Below are 13,988 nucleotides of genomic sequence, written 5' to 3'. Positions count from 1 at the left end.
TATTTTCAGCCCTCCCATGATGGTGTTGCTTGTTTCAGAAGTCTGAGAGGAGACCGTCCAGCCACATGAATCACTTGGAGGAGAACACAAAGAAGTAGGTCTGCCTCCCACTGGAGCCTTGTTAAGAAAAGTACAACAAACACACTGTTCGGAAACTGCAGGGAGAGAGCTCACAACTACACCTCTGCACTGTGTTCAGAAAATTACTCTGTTTCAAAAAGGCAGCATAGCATCCAAATTACATCATCGATTGTGTTTTGATAAATGTTGGATGAAGGATGGAAGGATGATTCATTCCTAGTACCTTGTTTAAGTTTTAACAGTATTAGCTGACTGTCAAAATTGGGTTCGGAAATGTCTTAAAGCATCTGGAAATTTGGCTTTAAATAGAAAAATGCATATATGATATCATAGTTGAGTGTCTCATTAAGCATCCACTGAAATCTGGCTGAAAATAAACATTTATATCTATTAGAAAACCTAGATCAGAACACAGTTCATTTTGCTGTTTAGACCATTTCTCCAGACTGTGAAGGAGGAGCAGCAGATCCTGTTTTGAATAACCTCTCCCTCGTTTTGGATTACATCTCCCTGGTTACTGGCAGGTACTGCGAGTTGGGCGGTGCTTGGTCTTGGCTCGTCCATTCTCAACATGGCGGATGGGTCACAAACTTTCTCATATTACAGCCAAACATTAGACTAAAATATGTTTCTGAAAACATTTGAGGCAAGAAATAGGCAATGCAGTAACAGAATCTTGATTCATATTTGATCAACAGGGCATACTTTGACAGTTTGATTTGGGTTTCGTGAGATGGAAGAAGCTGCTTTCTCTGTGTTTCAAAACACATTTCACACAAAGGGAAGGGAGGCGGGGGACACAAAGGGAGATGGAGGCAGGAATGCTAAATGATTGTTTTGCAGAATTGATTACATAATTTTGGTAATAAATGTCCGAGCATAACCTTGCCCAATTCTCACCCAGTATTAGGGAAGTTTAGAAAAAATTGACAACATTTCGACTTTGGACTGGATTGAAACTCATTTCTAATAATTCTAAAATGGCCTGTTCAAGCAATAAGAAAAACATAGAATATCATCAGCCTTATCCTTCACATGCTGTAGTGTATTCGCACCCAAAAAAATGTTAAGTGAATGAAAATCTGAAGAATAATCAATCACTCGACATTTGAGTGCACCCCTGATGCAAAATCATCAAATATGCATACAATTGATGCGTCCAATCTGGAACTTAAAATAAAATTAATTCCCTTTATTTCATAACCTATTAGGAAACTTGATGAATATAGTACACCCTTATACACCCTCCCCATTGTGGTAGGAATATAAATGTGGAATAGGATTGTGGATGGCAGAGTGGTCACAGATTGAGTTTTTATAACCAAAGTCAGTATAAACCATGCAGGACAACACACACTACAAAGTACAGAGACGTCTGGCTCTGTGTCCTATTACTGTGTTAATGTCACAGCTCACTTACTTGAGCTTTTACTTTGAGTTTGGAGGCTAATCTCTCTTGCCCTCTGGCACACAACTTTAACGTTTGATCCAACATACCCAAAAAACTGCCAAAACTTTTAAGTACATAAAATCCAGTGCTCACTCTTTTTTGAAGCCATGTATCCGGTTATTCTTTGAATATAAAATCACCACGTTCAATTGAAATACCCTAAAATGGGATAACTGCGTTTTATGATGACAGTTTATGATCAAGTGACTTAATGATGCACCACTGATGAAATACCTGTACTGAATGGACATGAACTCTGTCCTGGCACCAACAGCTTTTTGGCTCATAATTAGCTTTTCTTCCCCCAAGTCAGACTCCAACACCTGCTTACAAAGTTTTTGCTTTTATAGTTTTGATATATTTTTGCTGCCGACTGCTGCAGTGTAGCATTATAGTGCCTTGGCTTACAGCATAAAGAGTAAGACTCTTATGATAATGCTGGCTTGAGGGATTGTTTTCACACAAAGCTTTTTCTTCTTATTTTGTAGAGTTCTATCAATGGTGGACACCTGGTGTCTTGGTAAGCACACTGAACATACACACACATATACATACACACACATACACACGGAGTCTGAATATCATAAATAACAAAACCTTGAGTGAGTATTTGTTTTTGTGTATTTGTGTGTTGTTCTGGGGTCGCATTCTTCATGCCCACTGGAGAATTCAGCTGAACAGAACCACCACACTAATTTATCATGGGAGGGAGAGGTTGAGCGAAAACGAAGGAAGGCAGAGGGAGGATGGAGGGGAAAAAAGGGAAAGAGGAAGAAACAGGGGTGAAGAATGCTACGATTATATAACAGTGGGGAGTTCGGTACTTTCTTTGCCTCTCTCTCTCCCTTCTTTTCTTTATTGTTCTGTCTGTCTCTCTCTCTCTCTCATGACTCCACTGAAGCTGTTCTGTATAATCACAACATGGGACCTTCCCTTACCTCGGTTAATTCACATGGATGATCTCATACACCCGAAATCCGTCTCAAATTCACTTGAAAAACACACAATCACGAAGCATTTTGATCACTCATACTGCACCAGTTATTTTCCACTCATGTAAAAAGGGGATTACTGATTTCATAATTGCTATGTGGTTTTGTATCACATGTATAGCAGCGCTAGTAATAGGAGGCTGGGGGATTTTGCAGCTATATTAGGGTAATTTGAACTGAATGGACATTTTAAACAAAGTATTTTTGTGTTAAGCTATCTAAGATGCTGTTATCTATATATTTTCATAATCCATGACAGACTTCCTGATCATCTGTCTGCTGCTATCATTGTCTAAGATGGCTCAAAGTGTGGAGATTTGGTTCAGTCAGTTAGTTAGTCTGCCAATGGATCGGTCCATCTTTGGTCCAGACTGAAATCTTTCAACAACTATTTGATGGATGACAATACTATGAAAATGTGTACAGACATTCACAGTCCTCACAGGATGAATCCTATTGACCTGTTGTTTGACCTTAACATTGACATTTGTGGTTTTAAATGAAATGCCTAAGCTATTTGATGGATTAGTTTGTAATTTGGTACAGGCTTTCATTTTCCCCTCATAATGAATTGAAAACACTTTAGTGATCCCTTGACTTTTCATCCAGTTCCATCTCTCTCAAAATGTTAATTTGTCCACTTTGGTTTATGACCAAATGCCAACAAAGCTAAGAAGCTTTGTGGGGCTGTTCAAAGGCTCCAAGTACAGCCCAAGCTGTACTTTATGTTTGGTGCTAAGTAGCAGATGTTAGCATGGTAACACGTTTAAACACAGTAATCATACCTGCTTCACATCTGTTAACATTTTCATTATGAGCATGTTAGCATGCTGGTGTTGGCATTTAGCTCAAATACAACCTCACAGAGCAGCTAACGTTGTTTCTAGTCTTGTTAGCATGTAATTTACCCACATTTAGACTTCAGACACGTGAGACTCGTTTCTGCTGTCTGAAAGTGTGGAGCTTTTTTTCATGCTTAACAGTTATTTCCATTATTCATTAATTTGTTGATTTTTTTTCAGTTAATCCATTAAAAGTTTTGTCTATAAAATGTCAGTATACAGTAGTGGGAAAAACAATGCGTCACAAATTTCAAAAGCCCAAGGTAATATCCTCTGGCTGCTTGTTCTGTCTAGCCAACAGCACAAAACCAAAAATAATCAATTTACAATAATATTAAGAAAAAAGAAGCAAATCTTCAGTCTGACTCAATGACTTAAACAATTAATCAGAGTCACAGTTGCGGTTGACTAATTCACACTAGTTTAGTTAGCGAGACCACCTTCAGTTAATAAATGTTAAGAGCTAGTGTGTCCATCATTAGCTGTGTCTTGTGGATGTGAACGAAAAGTCACACACACACACACACACAACATATTTACCTGCTGTCTCTTATTAGAGCGTCAGCAAAAATGTCTAAAATATGTAAATTTAAGACGGTTGATAACTTTGAACCTCTATCAGGCATGCAGCGAATCTGGCAGCGCAGTCTGTCAGTTAGCTGTGCCCTGCAAGCGCTATTTATATCTGTTACATATTACACTGTAACATCAAAAAGCCAGCTTCTTGCATGTGTGTGTAAAAAAAGTGATAAAAAAGATGTGAGTATGCAAGTGTGAAATAATGAATATAAAGCACCCAAGTTGAAGCGCAAACCACTTTTGGTTGACTGACATGAAACAGCTGCAGCGTCTCACCCGCAGCAGCAGCCTCATAACCCCCAAGCTCTGTGAAAAGCCACCCCTAAAGAATCCATAATAGGTTTGGTCCTCTTTTTATTTTATTTTATTAAAGTCATAAACAAGTCAGAGTTTGTTTTTCTTCCATTTCTACTGATGGCCTGTTTAATGATGTTACTGCACTGACATACCTGAGGCTACCTGAAGTGTTCAGCCTAGCGTAGATGCATCATCAAAGGTTTCTTCAAACGTCTCTTTTATTTGCGGATTCTCACTATTGCCTGGTCTCCTCTAGATAAGAAGCTGGTGCCACTTTTCCAAGAAGAGGACCGCCAACAGAGGGAGCTCATAGGCCTGGTGAGAGAGAGAGAGAGAGAGATGTGACAAATCAATGGCTGCACCACACATGCATGTACACTTAAAAATATGTTTATCATGGTTTGGGTCAGGCTTGCTTTGCACAGTGATGATAGATTAGACAATAGTGCGCTTTCAACTTTGTGGTAACATTTAAAAGGGAGGTCCTTTTGTTTTTTAACATGACATAGCCCCTGTGCACAAAATGAGTTCTGTTAAAAAATACTTTTCATAGATTCTTGGAAGAACCTGACTGGCTTGCATAGAGTACCGACCTGAACCCCGTCCAGCACCTTTGGTATGAAGTGAAAGGCCACTGCTTGTCATCCAACATCAGTTCTTGACCTTCCTAGTGATCTTGTGGCTCAGTGAGGAAATCTCTGCAGCCAGATTCCAAAATCGTGTGTAACCCTTCCCAAAAGAGCAAAGGCTCCATTTTAAGGAATAGTTCTCCTCCACTCTCACTCTCCATTAAATGTTAAAATTCAGCCAGCAGATGATTAGCTTCCTTAGCATAAAGACTGGAAAAAGAGGGAAACAGCTAGCTTGGCTCTGTCCAAAGGTAAAAACATTTGCCTATCAGCTGTCATGGGTGTGTCTAATAGGCAATAGGAGGACCCAAATGCAGAGACTAAGGACAGGTACATTTATTAGTTTAAGGTAAAATTCAAAAGGGTTACAGAAACAGGGGTGAGGCAGGGAAGGTTGAAGAGAAGGTAATAGTATGGCTGAAACACAAAGCCACACAGCAACATTGACGACCTAGCAGGGAATGGATGGTATATTAGCTTCTGGGACTGATGAGTTAATGAGCAGCTGCTGAGCATTATTGAGGAGTGGCAACAGGTGAGCAGGTGGGTGTGGGAACCAGGCAAGAAAGTCGGGGGGGGCATCTGGTGGACAGGTAGAGAACGGCACTAAAACAAGAGAGTTTGGGGCTGATCGTTACACCAGCACCTCTATAGTTCATGTTTTATGACATCTTCCTACATTACAATGAACATGGGCACTGTAGGTTTTTTTTTAGTCGATCCCACATACACCTTCCCTGCTCTAAATGCTCACTTAAGCAGCAAATATGTGTTAATCCGTAGCTGAAAATAGTCCCCAATGAATGCACTATTTACTCCTGTTTGAGTAAAGTTTGCTTATAATTAAAATGCCCAGCTGTTGAAGAAAATTAGTAAACTTGAAAATGAAACTGTATATCTTTCAGCCCTCTTTTTAAACATTTATGTCTTTAATAGGAACCAGTGAGGATGGGGCACTTGGAAAGAGCAAACACGTTGTTGGTGTTAGACTTTCCATGAGATTTATCAATGGGAAAAACTATAGAATACAGCTGGACTTTCCCTTTAACAGTGTAAAAATGACTAAAACATGCTGATATTTCAAAAGCAGAAACTTTCCAGAAAGGCAGTAGTTAACATCAAACATTCAGCCACGCAGAATCAAAGAATCAAAGAGGCAGAACAGAAAAGAATGAAACAAAGCCTCAGGCTGGATTGTTTATCAGTAGCTTGTGAGATACAGATCCTACGTTGGCAACAGTATCACAAAGTTTAGCAGAAGAAGATGAGGCAGAATGAAAAGAAAAAGGGTGAATGATAGTTAATGTACAACAATTTCATACAGCTTCATGTGTTGAGGTATTCCAAAGCTCCATAGTGAAATGCTAACAGCTGATTATTTCCCTCTCATCTTGTGAGGTAAAGCTGCTGCGATCCTTCAGATGAGTCAACACTTTTTAAAAAAAAAAAGAAAAAAGAAAAAAGGGCACATTCCCTTTCCTGCATTTTTCCCCTCTTTTTTTGTTGCACACTGTTTGATGGACATATTCATATCTTCCAGCTTTGCCTGTACTCAGCATAGTTTTTAAAGAGCGGATAGCTTCAATTTAATGGAGTTCAAGCTAGATGTTAGCAGTCTCTTGGCTATTCTTAGAACAACCCAGTCATCTTGTCATTCTCTTTTTATTCCCTCCATTACTGCATCCATCTTTCCTTTCCCCCACCCACCCTCCCCTCTCTTCCCTTCCATTCCTTTCTTCTGTAAGCACCATTCTCTTTCTTTCTCTTATCCTCCCTCCCGTTTCCTCCTCCTCCACGAAGGATATCAGGTCATTCTGTCAAGTTGACACTGCTTTTAGGCTTTCATACTTCTTTTTCTTTTCTGTTTGTCCTCACCACAGATTTCTCCACCTCCTTCTCCTCTCCTCTTTCCTCTGCATGGTTAAATCAATTTTGGGACACTGTAATCGAGGGAGAAGTGGAGGTGAACTCAATTTGACCCAGTTGAGTGCACAGCAAAGTATGCTTAAAACACTCACACATGTATACATTTACAGAAAATAAACTGTGTGTGTTTCTTGCATTTTAGACCGTGGACAAGCTGCGAGAGCACCTCAACAGACACCTGCCTCGACTGGGGAAGAAGAAAATTGACTCCCTGGTTATCAACTACGTAGCCAAGCTGGTTGGTATACTGTGTTTGTGTGTTTTTGTGTGTGTTGGTCAGAGATGGAGAGAGGTCCAGGAGCTGTGTGTATCCCTATGCACCTGATTTTTCTTTGAAAGGCACATAGTTCACCAAGTTATATTTATTTAATGTTTCCCCTTGCTCTTTTTTCCTGAGAAGGTTAAATGACGCTCTTAGCAAGGATCAGTCAGTAGAAAAGGCAGCAAGTTTTCCACTTTAGTTAAATGGTCGACAGAGCTCACAGATGGATGTGTGCTTTTCAGTATAGAGAGGTTGCTGGAAGCCAGCAGGTTGCCTCTAAGATCAGTTCTCTGGTTAAGATGGGAATCCTCAGCCACTCAGCCACTTTTTTTTTTTAAGCTTTGCACGTCCACTAAGAGCATGATCTCCATAGGGGGATTCCTATTTTTGTTCCCACCCATTTTAATATAGTTACAGGTTTTTTTTTTGCATACTAAAATCTCTCTAAACAGTGTGGTCTGACTATCTGAAAAGAGAAGCTGATAAAATTCTTCAAACACTCATCTGTGTCACCTTCAATTATCATCAAGCATTCAGAGCAGCAGCAAGTGATGCAGAGACTTTCTCCTCTCATGGGTTTCGCCTCTTAGACTGCATAAAATCTGTCCTGCCTGAAGTTTTAGACTGTGTAGCCATTTAGAAAGAAGACGTTTGCATGTTTTGTGGGCAAAAATCATTATTGTAAGAATGAGCATCATCACTGTTTTTATCTTCAGTTAAAATTCTCCTAAAATATGTTAAAATCAAGCATCATTCAAAGCTCAGAGCTCTTCCTGTTAAAGATGCAAATCGTCATTATCATCAGGTCAAGAAAACTGAACACGATGTTTAGGTAGAATTAGTAGTTTTTACATTGTAGGAAATTCACTTATTCTTTTTCTGACAGAGATTTGTTGTTTTTATACATTGGATTTTGCAGGGAATAAATACAAATTATAAAACATGTTCATTAGTGTGCCTTTGGTATCCACACAGAGAGCAGCAGGTGGAATATATAAATTAGAGGACGGAAGTAACCACTCTCTGTCGCACTAACCTACAAGGGCTGTTGATTCTGTAAAGCCAGTCTTTAGTATTCCTGGGAGGTAAATCCCTTCACAGCTAGGAGCTGCTGAAAGCAGACATAGAACATATATCAACACAACAGTATTAAATCAGACCAAGGGTAAGGCTCGAATTGAATAGAAAGCAGGATGCACCATGTTTGGGGACTTTATGGAATTGCAAATGACAGAGTTTTAAAAAAGACTAAAGAAATCTTCCCTGCTCACAATTGGATTGGTCGATGGCTCAGCGAGCTATGACAGGCTCATGGGTTTGAACCTGCACTTTCAGACCTTCAGGTTTCAGCCTCCAAAATGTATTCAGCTCAGTGAGAGTGAAAAAGTCTCTCATCCTGGGAGGCACTTATTAAAACACACTCACACAAGGACCCATAAGAAACAGCCTTGAGGGACATTTTTACTTAAAGAGTCGACTAACCCCCGGCCGTGTGATCGTCCCTCTACGTCAAGCTGACTCACGCTTTAAAAACTCAGGGTGTTACTGTTATGAAGACGGCTGACTTCACTTTCAGAAATAAGGAACATCTCCCCCTCTTGTCCGTGCTTATTGAGACTAATGGCTGCGTTGACACAGGGGAGAAGTTGTGGGTGAAATAGATTATAGCTTTTAAGAGCCAGGGAACTTTTACTATGATAGATTACAGTTCCTCAGTACATTATTGTCATAGTTATTTGTTTCCTCTCCCTGTTGCTACAGACAACTCAGATACATTCCTTTTCATAACACAGCCAATGAACGAAGAACAACCTGTTAGTAGCAGAATATAAATTGCTAAAAGCAGGAATATATATTAAAAGAAATGGAATGAATAGAAATAGGACGGAATATTTTTAATGTGTTATTCTAAACACAAGGTTATTAAACTTCTCCTCAGCAGGGGACCCACACTGAGTAAATGTAGTCTTTGCCGAGCCGAGGCTCATTAAGACAAATCACTGATATTAGATTTTATTCTAATAGAAAGACGCACAGGGATTACGACACGAGTCTGTGGTTTTAAATAACTTGTTTGGCTTTTGTTTGCCTTTTTTCTGCTTAAAAACATCTTAGCTACAGATTTATTATCTATGTTACTGATCTTTAGGGACCCAGATTACATCAGCAACAAGCACAAGAGATGTAAGCTGAAAAAGAATGAAAATCAGACTGTTAACACACCAATGTAAGAATTGAACAGCAACTTTTGACTATTGGAGCATTTTTATATTAATACAGAGAGAGCAGCCAAAATAAATCCACGTGACATTCAATAAAATATGGCAAATCATTTTTTAAAAAGCAGATAGGCACATGTATGTAACCACTTTCAGTGATAGAGGAAATGTATTCAGGCACACTGCTATGTTAGAGTACTTAAGTTCAAAAGTCTTGATTATTGTGTCTAGATGATTGAAAACAAGACCAAACACTGGTCTTGCTCAGGGTCCAACAATCACAGTGAATGTAAGCATAAGCTTCAATCACACACGTGAATCTGCATGGCAACATCTGGCTCCACTCACTACACTGATTATGTAATCAGTTCACTCAATGAATGAACTATCACTGATATTAGTAATGGAAACTTAAACATATGGATTTTTCAAAAGTGTATAAGATAAGAGCAGCAAAAATGACAAAATTATAATGATACAAAAATAAAATTAAACAAATAAATAAAAAAACAAACAAATTAAAAAATAGAATTAAGTTAATCTATTCAATAAGAAGGGTGAAAAATCAATATTGATTAATTTATTTATCTGAGAAGGAAATTGGTTTGCACAGGTACATAGAGTATAATCATTAGACCAGGATTTACTTTGGCATACAGCTCAATGTGTTTTCAACCTGTCACCACCTCTCATAGAGTTACTGCAGGACTGCAGTGATGCAGGATCACCTGTGTGCCTTTCTGTTTTGGGGAATCTGTTTCCTCGCTTGTGTACAGTCAATAAGACAAATTTAGTGCAGACAGTACAGAAATAATATTATTCTTTTGTGATTTTTGCAGTGTGATACGATTTAAAAAGAATGTGTAGAAACAGTGTAAAAAAGGGAAAAGACATGCATCTGTGTGGGAGAATTAAAAGACCCCAGAGGAGCCTATTATTATTTCAGTCTTCAACACCTCTTTTTTTTTTGGGCAACATTGTTACATAAATGAAGCTAATTAAAATTCCCACTGAGGTCACGGGAGGACTTTATTGTTGACGTTTGGAGAGTGTTGGGGTGTGTGTGCGAGGGGGGGCTGACGGAGGGTTTCCCACTGGTGTGCAGGATGTGAATGAGGCAGATCGTCTTCCTGTTATTCTACAGGAGTTGGGAGAGTGGTCATTTGTGGGGGGGAAAAAAAGAGTATGCATGTTCCAGCATGCAGCGAGCACGTTTCAGATGAGTCAAGTTCAGTTGAGTGATTCTGTGTGATGACAGATGTGTGGTGAAATGATGTGGTCAAGCTTGTGCGTGCTGTAATCTGTGATCCACTGGGTTGTACTTCAGTGGAAATGAAAATGGGAACTGGAGAAAATAAAAAGAGGGAAGTGAGGAACAAGTTTAAATGCCTACGAACAGAAATGCCAGAACATTGCAATGTCTTTTTTCAGGTCACGGACAAGATGCACGATGTGCAAAATTTCCAGGCTTTTGCCTCGAGCTGCAAGTCGAGGAAAATATTTCATTTGAATCTAATGGAGCATCTCCTCTCCAAACCACTAACGTGTGTGTCTGTGTGTTTAGCTGGAGCTCATCAGACACATGCTGGAGTCAGTCTGGCTGAAGTACAAACTGGGCCCTTGTGTTCTGTGCCTGTGAGTAGCCTTCCCTCATCAGTGTATGCCTTTTTAAAGTCCTTCGGTCATGTTTACAACTAATCTACATAATGTAATGTATAAAGTGTTGACAGAATTTGTGTGTTCATCTTCAGGCATGTGTGCACACTCCCTACTGTGTGTGTGTCCACATGTCCAAATAGTCAACGACCCCTCTTCACGTGATCGTTATGTAACAATACTGAATTTTTCTGTGTGTGTGTATGTGTGTTACAGCACGCAGCAGGGCAGTCCGGCACAATGGTCCGTGTTTCACTTCATGTTTCGGATCCTGGAAGCCACGAGGGGTCTCTGCCTGCCCCTCCCACCTGGTATCATACACACACACACACACACACACACACACACACACACACACACACACACACACACACACACACACACACACACACACACACACACACACACACACACACACACACACAGTTTTAGCTGTTATAATCCAGTCTGTCTCCATCTCAGCCAGAATAACAATGTGTTTGTTGCACTGAGGGACAACAGACCCGCTCTCTTCAGCGCTAATATAACCAAAAATATGTTAAACATTAGCATAGTGCAGACATGGGTAAAGCAGTATGTGAATACATTTTCAAAAATTTGAATTCATTCTCCAATACGTGTAGAAGAAACCCCCTGTAACGCAGTCCTATGACGTTGCCACACAGTTTATCTGACTTTTAGCTGCTTATGAGTAAAAGTTTGAGGGCTCAAATCCTAAACAGGCTGAGAGAAACACCCTGAAGCAAGGCAGATTAAATGTGAGTGTCAAGCTGTAAAACTACAGGCAAACCAAGTCAAGTTCCCTTTGGTTAATAACATTTTTAACACATTCCTGGTGGCTTTATTTTATGTGTCAGATTATAATTCTTCTTTTTCTGCACCTGCCCTATCTTTTTCTTCCTCTCTGTCTCTGTCCAGGCTATCACACCCTGTTAGCAGTGTTTGCTGTGCGTTGCCTCCCTCATCACACCTTCCTGCAGTACATAGACCATGGTATCCTGCAGCTCACTGAAACCATTGTGTCTCGGCTCATGACAGGTAAACATGTTGGCATGTGTATATCGTGTGTATACTAGTAGATAGTGCAGATGCTCACAACATCAATGTATTCAATTGGGGGACCACCATTTCAATTATTAAAGTAAAACATAATTGACTATGTGCACTTGCCTCATTTAGTATTGACACAGAAAAGCAGGCAGGTGGGAACAGGTGAGCGTCACCTACTGCCCCCTGGGTAATGCAGTTCATTTAGGGCTATTATGAATTGCCCAGAGAACTTTAGAATCACAGTGTGGGAGAGCTCAGAGAAAATCAGGTGGGCCTAACCTTTCCAAGACCAATCACTACTATTAGGTTCTGAAATGCATAGTAACCAAAATAGGTCATTACAACTATATATACTTGTCTGAATGCAGCACAGTTTAATCATACAAGCATTATACATCATCAGAGGTAATGTTACAGGCAAGACAACATTAATATTATTATTAACGGCATCGTATAATCTGGCACAGCAGCCACATATTCAGCTATTCATTCACACACACAGCTGACAGATGCTACAGCAACATTAGTCAAGTGTATGGATAGAGGTTCACCACATACAACAAGTTATGTAACATTAAAAATGACACATGAACATAGCCTGACATGGCGGCTACATAAAGCAAGCGCACGCACACACACACACACACACACACACACACACACACACACACACACACACACACACACACACACACCCCAAAATCAGCATGAAATGCAATTGTACACCCAACAAAAATGATACCCAATAAAATGAAATATTAATGGTAATAATCAACTGTGGTCAGAAACTGTACATTTGTACAGTGTAAATTAGCTTCAGTTTGATGATTTCAGCAGGAGACGACGGGGCTTTTGTTCAACACTGAATTGTTTCATTATAGTCCAACACTTCAGTCAGTTCTCTTTCAAAGGAGAACAGGGACAAAGAGTTCACTCTGTATGTCATCATTAATGCCCTGATGCCAGTTTTTACCTGACTGACAGTTGAAAAGAGTCTTTCAACAGTAAAGCTCGTTGCTGCTACTGACAGGGAAGGGGCTGAATTAGCAGCCATGTATATGCCTGGAACCAGCAGGAGTCTCTTCCTCCTGCTCCTCACTGCATATATCTGTGACAAAATTAAGCGAACTGGTTTGTTTCGCCATAGTTTTATCTTAACCTAGATTAAAAGCAGGAACTGTAGCTAGCGAAAAGTAGGTTTCTGTTCCATCAACATTACCAAGCTAACACACGAAACAAGAGCTGTTTTATTTTTATTGGTCACATTGTCACATTTGAAACAGTATTCATTGGCTGCTAATCACTGGAGGATCCAGCAAAAAAGGAGACCTTCACTCACAGCTGCACGTCAGGTAACGGCAGCTTGTGAGAAGTGCTGGTACATAAGAAAAAGTCAGTCAAATTTAAATGTACCGGTGAATATTTCCACTTTTGAGCACTGTTTACACGTTTAAAAAAAAGTTTTACATAAAAGATGATCATGTTTGTCTGTTTTTTGGGGGGGGGTTTTAGAGCTTATTCTCCAAAACAAAAAGCTGCCCGCTGCAGCTGAAAATGATGCTATTAGAGCGCTGTGAAGTTGCAGATAACAGCTGAACAATGAGCTGAAACTTGCCATAAAGCTCCGATAAACCGAGAGGAGCTGAAGAGTCGGCTGATAATTCTCAGTAGCTTCATCACTATGTACCATGCGACATTGAATATTGTTATTTCATACACTGTTATTATAAAAAATATAGATTATAAAGTACACAATACAAAAACCCAAAACATTTCTGAAATGATTTCAACAAAAAATGGATGTAAAGAGAGTATGATGTATAATATTATGAGTATTTAATGAATAGCAGGAGACCAGAAAATAGCACAAACATTTCTATACAAAGAACTTATGTAAATACAAAAAATATAAGTAAAAAACCCTAACCCCAGAGGAAATACAAAAGGGAGGTACAGCATTCAGTATTTACAAAACCATCATTCAGATTTTTGTTTTAATGTCTAT

At 39.5% G+C, this 13,988-nt stretch overlaps 1 protein-coding gene across 2 annotated transcripts in view; it reads left to right on the top strand.

Annotated features, from left to right (window-relative positions):
- gsap (gamma-secretase activating protein) overlaps positions 1-13,988 on the top strand; it is a 34,519-nt gene that overhangs the window by 11,949 nt on the left and 8,582 nt on the right. For both annotated transcript variants that reach the window (XM_062444020.1, XM_062444021.1), the window contains exons 22-28: positions 39-94; positions 2,020-2,051; positions 4,498-4,559; positions 6,939-7,034; positions 10,842-10,912; positions 11,150-11,244; positions 11,852-11,971. In XM_062444020.1, coding sequence (XP_062300004.1) covers positions 39-94; positions 2,020-2,051; positions 4,498-4,559; positions 6,939-7,034; positions 10,842-10,912; positions 11,150-11,244; positions 11,852-11,971 — 532 coding nt within the window. The remainder of the gene's footprint in view (positions 1-38; positions 95-2,019; positions 2,052-4,497; positions 4,560-6,938; positions 7,035-10,841; positions 10,913-11,149; positions 11,245-11,851; positions 11,972-13,988) is intronic.

This window comes from Scomber scombrus, chromosome 22, assembly GCF_963691925.1.
Source record: "Scomber scombrus chromosome 22, fScoSco1.1, whole genome shotgun sequence".
In the NCBI taxonomy this organism is placed as follows: domain Eukaryota; kingdom Metazoa; phylum Chordata; class Actinopteri; order Scombriformes; family Scombridae; genus Scomber; species Scomber scombrus.
The sequence above is the reverse complement of the archived record's forward strand: the minus strand, read 5'-3'. Positions and strand labels throughout refer to the sequence as shown.